This window comes from Paramisgurnus dabryanus, chromosome 15 (genome assembly GCF_030506205.2).
Source record: "Paramisgurnus dabryanus chromosome 15, PD_genome_1.1, whole genome shotgun sequence".
Taxonomy (NCBI): Eukaryota; Metazoa; Chordata; class Actinopteri; order Cypriniformes; family Cobitidae; genus Paramisgurnus; species Paramisgurnus dabryanus.
The window spans coordinates 5169558-5177406 of record NC_133351.1 but is presented as its reverse complement, the minus strand read 5'-3'; the positions used below and the strand labels follow the sequence as shown (position 1 = coordinate 5177406).

Here is a 7849-nt window from a genome sequence, read left to right as displayed (position 1 = left end):
GCATCCAAATACCCACACCTGCGGTCTTGAACACTCGAGAGCGCATCAGGAAGTAAGTGCGCAAAACTTTCCCAGGTCTTAAAACTGGCAAAGTGAAGTGCCCTTAACACACACTAAACCCACACATGATTGCTTCGGAACGGTGTTCAAGGCTAAGTGTATCCCATCATGCATCATGTTTTGGATGTAAATCGTAAGACTTGCCAAGACCTCGTGAGAAGATGCGGAAACTTTTAATTGTAAGTTAATAAATGGATATTACATAATATTTTGGTAGTAAAAAGGAACTGTTGCACATTTCATTTGTGCAAACATTGTTATGTATTTTGTTAATCATCTAAGAGTGTTGATAATAAATTTCAGCAAATGTTAATTTCAAAGTGTTTATGGGTTTATTTTATTTAGAGAAAAAACTAATAAGTTTTGGTGCAAATTGCTGCCACTAGCTGGATTGACATTTTTACACTTGCTAAGCATGTCCACTGGGTAATTTACTCTACATGCACGCTTGGGATTGCACGCCAACTAGGGATGCTAAACAATTAATCGCGATTAATTGTTTGCAGAATAAAAGTTTTTGTTTACATCACATATGTGTGTAAACTGTGTATAATATATATATATATATATATATAAATATGAACACATTCATGCATAATTTTAAGAAGAAAAAAAATGTATATATTAAGTATTTATATATAATATAAATTAAATATAAATATACAAATGTTTATACACATGAAAACATTTCTAAAACATATACATGCATGTGTTTACATTTATTTATACAAAGTTATTATACAAAGTTCACACATATATATGATGTAAACAAAAACTTTTATTCTGCTAACGATTAATCGCGATTAATCGTTAAGCATCCCTAACGCCAACCACTAGAACACTTGGGACAAATACAGGAAATACATCATGTAAATAGTCAAGGGCATTTTGGAATTTGGACACAGCCAATATTTGGCTGAAAATCTGGCACGGGGGCAAAAAAAAATCCAAATATTAAGCAATCGCCCTTAAGTTTTCCAAATAAAGTCCTTAGCCACACATTTTACTAATGATAAATAAATGTTTGGAAATTTAAAAAAAAAATTTTCATGGATGAATCTTTACTTAATATCCTATGATTTTTGGCATAAAAAAATGTGTAAATTTGACATACAATGCATTGTTGTCTATGGGTCACATATTGTTTTTTCCATTGCACAACAACAAACAAGTCACAGAAGCAAACTTTAGTTCAAAGGTTTATTTTTGGCATATCACAAAATACATCTCTTACAAAAAACCTTACAAAAACTCCAGAAAATACAAAAAAAATGAGATGACAAAACATTTATAGAAAAGTAGAAAACCTGGCCGTTACAAAAATGTCTTCGTACAAAACTGCTGCATGATAACTTTTGTTGCTACTTTACCATATATAAAACTTCACACTCTATGGCTTGGAGTTCAGTTGTGTGATCTTATCGCCACTGCAAGCAAACTGCATTTGGTCAAACTCATTTGTATTTGCATAGAGAGGCAAAATATTGACTGATATGAACAGAAATAAAGATTAATGACCTTTAATAAAAACTGAAAATGAAATAAACATGAAATGTAACTGAAATAAAGCCATATTTACTAGTGCTTCCAACTGCGTGAGGCACAAGAAATGCTTAAGACATTCTTGAAACAATTCTCAAAAACGAAATATAATATTGTAACATAAGACTGCAACTATAAGTCTACAGAGAAGCCAAGAAATCAGTGGCATAATCACCAAAATACTTCTCATATACAACTAAGTAACACAATATGCAAATAAAATATCAAAAGCCTCTTTGTATGACAATAATTAAGATTTCACAAGTATTCAAGCATTTTCCAGGTTTCCTTTTTGTTCATCCGGACAAGATGTGACGCAAAACTTGGTCACGAAAACGGAGTGACGCTGCAGCTTCTGCTCGTACCTCAAACCTTTCCAGTTAACGCGGCTAAATGTGAAACGCTCCGTTTCTATAAACCAACCCATGTTAAATACAGCAGCCTTGTCCAGCTTACAAACAAACAAAATAAACAAACAAACACATACTAACTGTGGTCCACTACTCAAACACAGAACGGTTTTAAACACACAAGCTAAACTAAATTTCTAATGTGGTTTTAAACTGGCTCAATCAATCTAATTTTGGAATGGTGAAGATAACATGTAAACTCCAGTTTTAAGGCATTTTTGAGATGCAACTCTTGGCGCTTCCTAAGAAGTGTGGCAAACAAATGGAAGAACCACTGATTCCCCTCAACAAAATACACACAAAAAATTCCCCCCTCCCCACCCCCAAAAGAGATGAAATACAGAGACATTGCACTAGTCGCCTAGTGAACGAGGAGTTCGTCGTCAAGAAAAACATCTTCCTAACTAGCTTTTGGGCACTTTGGAGTATTAGGCAGACTGGCTAGTGTCAAGTATAACTGGCTGGTGAGATTCTACTTTGAGATCATAGCTTGCCGTTACTTTGCCAAAATACTGCCCGGCACAATCTCGCTAATTCACCAGCCTGGACGCGCACAAGTTCTCATGTCAGTCTTAAGTTGATTCACGCACTTTTGAAGCAGCCAAACGTACAACACACGAACACACAAAGACTCTGTCCACTTTCCCGGTTGAGAAATGCCAGCCAAAGTTGGGGTGCTTAGCTGTACATGAAAGCAGATGATGGTCTCTTCCTCAAGCACGGATTCCTGAGAGAGAAGAAAACAGAATATAACTATGATACATGCTGTATGGTTTTCCATTGAGAACTAACAATGACACAATGACATGAATGGAGCATACTTCTGAATTTAAGTCACATCTTACCTTTTTCACAGGTGCTTCCTTGCTTCTCCTGAGCAAAGTTGAGTCTGTTTTGCTCCGCAGCTGTACCATTGGACTCTGGACTGCTGCTGCGTGACGGACTGCTCTCTCCGTTCTGATAGGCCAGATCCAAATGCTGCTGGGCTAGTTTGAGATGTCTGCGCAGTCGATCGATGTCCCGCGATGACGCCTCGTCACCGAAAGACTCCCGCCCAGAGTCTCCCAAATTATACTCCGGCTTAATTCCCTTTTTCAGCGCAGTGCTGTACCCAGGTGGGGCGGAGGGTATCCTACAAATAGCACCGGTGTGCGGGCGTGCCATGCTATGGTGGCGTGCACGCCGCCGGAAAGCGTCGCGAATTCCGCTGATTCCCAAATGAAGGATCTCCATCAACGTAAGAAACAAACAGAGGCAGCTCACAGCATACATAATCAACAGGAAGATGGTTTTCTCAGTGGGACGCGAGACGAAGCAGTCCACAGTGTGCGGGCAGGGGCTCCGCGCGCACACGTATGATGGGGGGACCTCGAAACCGTAGAGATGGTACTGACCAAAAAGGAAGCCCACTTCAAAAGTAATCCGTGAAAACAGCTGCAGCACGTATACCTTCATAAGCCCATCTCGCTTTATCCGACGGCGCCCGTCGTGTTTTGGGGTAGCCTTCTCTGGCTTCTTATCTTTCTCTGGCAGGATCTCCTCTTCAATCATGGGGTCTTCCTCACCGTCATCCTCTGCCTCTTCGTAATCGCGGTTGGCGCCGCGTTTGATCATGGGCATGCGTTTCCTGTTCTGCATCCTGTACTCATCATCGTTCATGCGGGCGATCTTGTGCATGGCGAAGCCCAAGTACATAATCGTAGGGGTTGTGATCAAGATGATTTGAAACACCCAAAATCGGACATGAGAGAGGGGCGCGAACGCATCGTAGCACACATTCTCACAACCGGGTTGCTGAGTGTTACACGTGAATTTACTCTGTTCATCGTAGTATATCGATTCTCCACCCACTACGGTCAATACAATGCGGAAGATAATGAATAAAGTCAGCCAGATCTTGCCCACGAAGGTGGAGTGGTTGGATATTTCATCCAAGAGTCGCGTTAGAAAACTCCAACTCATGTTTCTTGAAGAACTGCAGACTCAGTGCTACAAGACAAAAAGACGAGAGCAGCTGTTAATAAACATAAAATATATCATGTATGATCTAAACACATCAAATGAAGAGTTGAATGACTCTGAACTAATTAAGAGATGCTATACCAGGGGTCTCAAACCTTTTTGTGAGCAAGGGCTTCCACAATGGGTAAAACAATCTAAATGGCTACTTTTTTGATACAGTCTACTCAAAACTTGTTTCTTCTTTTTAACTTGTTGATTGTTATCTTTGGCGGCCAACTCACAGACTGTGCGGGCAACCTGGTGCTTGCAGGTACCATGTTGGAGATCAAATAAGCATCTTCAGAAAACTTAAAAGCACATTAAAAATCTTGGTAGTGGTTACTGGGCTCCTCAATTTTTTATTCCCAGAAAAGTGATCTCCAATAATTTTATTACTCAGAAATTTTGGTTCATAATTGAAATATGGGCTACATAAAGACTTTATTTAAAATATTCAAAAGTAGTTAGATTCAACCCTAGCAGTCAACCCTGTGCAAACTGTGAAACTCGTGTGTGCATTTGACAAAACCCACTAGATGGCGCTGTTATAATATCCATTTTCTTCCCATTCACAACCTTTCAGAAACCTAGTCACAGTTAAATAAACTTGATTCAAAGCAAATATGAAGTAATCTAATACTAAATATACCTAAAAAGGTCAAATACGTTGAATAACATTCCCTGACCGCAGTTATGTAACACCTACTTCATAAAACATTCAGATCCCTCTATGCTTTAGCGAAGACTGAAAAACTTGATTCATTTAAACCAAAAGACACTAAAAAGAAAAGTTAAGTCACTGCTTAATGTAAATCGAAGGCCCCCCAACACGCTGTGGAATTGGCAGCACTATTAAAAGTATCATCTGGACAGTAAATCTAAACCAGGAAACAAAAACGGTCTGGTCACAAACTGAGGTCCAGATACTTTCTATGAGCTTAAAGAAGATGGGGGTCATCCACGGGTCTAATCAACAACTAATAACCCTAAAATCACCACCAGCTCCAGAGAGTAAACAACAGGCGCTTCAGGCACAGTTGTGACTTGATTTTTCCACTGAGGATGGTGCGTGACCTTCCCAAAAAACATCTGCAAAGACAGATTCCGACTGTGGTCCAAGTTTTAATAAAAATCTTAAAGGAACTAGTGGTAACACGCTGCCAATGGCCGCAACATTAGTCCAAGGGTTTACTGGTGACTGTTACATCAGAGGCATCAAAATCACTGTAATTTGTGCCCCGTACAAAACAACATATCCGCTTGCAGACAGCAGTACAATTGTGTGGTTGCCACATTGCACAGCTGGTGCCTAGTTGGCCCTCAAATTACACACAAACTCCTGAACCTGACAGATCATACAAGAGCGTTCTCATACTTTTGGACCAATGAACTCTCGTGACCTTTCTAGCCATTTATGATTACTGGATAAGGATTTTCTTTGGGGCTAAGAGTTGTGATCACACATTTTATCCTACAGATTTAGCATACAGCCATTGACATATTTAACCCTGGAAAACCCACTGGGTCAAATTTGTTCAATAGAAGAAATGGGTTTTTGGATTCTCCTGGGTTCTCCAGGGTTAAATCTACCTAAACTCACCCAATATACCCCCCAACAGAACGTCACACAACTAGTAATCCCTTTCCCATGCATGGTAATAATACGCTTAAAATTCCTTACCCTAAGGTTTTCCATGACTGTGGCGAAGTGTATTTTTTTCCCCTTATGAAAAAAAAATGAGTATTAAATGACTGGCAGACCGTTGATCCCCAGCACCTCCTCAAAACCTAAACCCTGACCCTCCTCCACTCTTCAACTTAAGCAACATCCCACAGAGAGGAACCATTACCAAGTCAGGTATTAACTACTTCACTGAACAACGTGGCTTTGTGGAGAGTTGGAGTAAGGAGTTATTTTTCCTGACCAGACCCTAAAGCTCTGGGGAAAGACAGGAGATTTAGCGTATACCTCAGAAAAATGATGTTTAACCCCTTGAAGATTATTTTAGTTTACGTAACTGCATGGTGCCTTCAGGTTTCCAACTTAAAATCTTCAAAAATATCTTCGTGTTAGCTACAGTTTCTGGAAAAGCACTAACCTTATTAGTTTGATCAAATGCAAAGTCTATAAAAAAAAGAGAGAATAAAATTAACCTGGGTGAGGAAAAAGGTTCAGTGGCAAGTGTGGGCCATGTTCTGACTATAAAGAGTAGTTTAGGACCACAACTAAAGTGTCTACTAAAACTGTCACCCAGAAACAAACATTTGCCTTTAAATGTTAAAGGAAAAACAGATTTATTTATATAGAAGTATCGTCTCGAAAGTTATTGTGATAATTATTCGCGATATAGACAAAACCTAGGTGCAATTTATATGTATTGTGAGACACAGGCCTACAATTAACCGGCAAATGCTAGTACTAAACGAATAGTCTAAAATTGAACGTTATCAATATTTTTTTTTAACATTGTGATAAACAAAGGGTAATTTAAACGAACATAACGTTACCAGCCTACTTGGTTTAAACAAAACAAGGCTTTGTAATGTTCTTGGTCAAATTAACCCAAGTTTATAAACGCGTGCTTTGTCGTTTGCCTTCGAGCTAGGGATGATAGAGAAACATCCTAAAAACGGATGTAACGTTAAACGACTTATTATTAAATGCAATGATAATAAAAAACGCCCTTAACTTGCCAAAAAAAACCTCAGATAAGACTCAAAAAGATCATTTTTAAAAGCATTTACGGTCTCTCCTGAAAAGCAACGTGTCGATGAATAAGCATGCAAACGTTGGCGCGCGCGCGCTTAGTTACCTGAGGTAAATCGATGTCTCAAGAGCAGCAAGTCATCCCAAACAGCAGCCTGGCTATTTTTTTCCTGCACAACTTGCGTAAGAACGAGATAACAACTCTTTACAGACCGCTAAGAGAGAGATTTGGTTCCGAAGTACCAAGAAAGTCAAAAAGGTTTGATATCTCTTCACATTTCTATAAAATTACAATCCAGCTGCGCTTAAGTTTACTATTGTTCCCTGACTGAGCCAAACAAAATACAACAACGACTTCACAGAATCTCTACCAACTCTAAGGTCGTGATTTATTAATTAATAAATCTATGAATTTATAAACCAGCAAACGATAAAGTAAAAAGTGACGATTTTGAAGACATGTGGGTGAGCAAAACGCCAGTAAATAATCCGTTGGCCGCGTCTCTGACTGTCTCACTCCGAATCGGAGCGGGAAAACGTACCTCGTTGAATCGATTTCCACACTGTTTCTCCAGCTATGTCCTTCCTAAAAGTGTCCACACGCTGGTTAAATATCACCACATCCTTCAGCAATCTTGAAAACCGCACTCTTCGGTTAACTATGGCGGCGCGTATGTCCTCTATCTTTCCGCATGCAGTCGGGATATAGTGTGAGGACAAAGAAGAGAGGTCCCCTAAATGCTTCTGCTCCTCCCGCCTGCGTCTAAGCACCCCACCCCCGATTGAAACCTGATCACCCGTTTATGCTCTACTGTTTATTTTTATGCGCGGTTTTATTTCTTTATTTTCCGCCTCAAGGATTTATTTTATTTTTTATTACCTTAATGATTTTTACAATGTAATGTATGTCAAACATTTAAATCCAATTGAATACATTTAATTCAATCAAGAATGTAATGCTTGTAGAAGTATGCAACCAAAAATTCAAGACTGGGGTACTATATGTTAAAATAGGATATTGGACAAATTGGTCGACCACTATTAAAATACAAAAGTAGCTATGAATAATAAACAGAATATTTTAACACTGTTAAATTACATTTTATATAACCGGACGCTCCTTATTTTA

General features: G+C 38.9%; 1 protein-coding gene across 1 annotated transcript; it reads right to left on the bottom strand.

Moving 5' to 3' along the window:
* Window positions 1-1246: 1246 nt before the first annotated feature.
* gjc4b (gap junction protein gamma 4b) lies at window positions 1247-7442 on the bottom strand. The gene is made up of 3 exons (XM_065252269.2): window positions 7263-7442; window positions 2858-4001; window positions 1247-2739 (listed from the first exon to the last, which is right to left on the bottom strand). The coding sequence occupies exons 2-3, from the start codon at window positions 3972-3974 to the stop codon at window positions 2726-2728; spliced, it is 1131 nt and encodes a 376-aa protein (XP_065108341.1). The 5' UTR covers window positions 3975-4001; window positions 7263-7442; the 3' UTR covers window positions 1247-2725.
* Between the last annotated feature and the right edge of the window lie 407 nt (window positions 7443-7849).

Bases quoted from the DNA above. Each gene is read 5' to 3' on its own strand.
- gjc4b (XM_065252269.2), bottom strand. From the start codon at position 3,974: ATGAGTTGGAGTTTTCTAACGCGACTCTTGGATGAAATATCCAACCAC.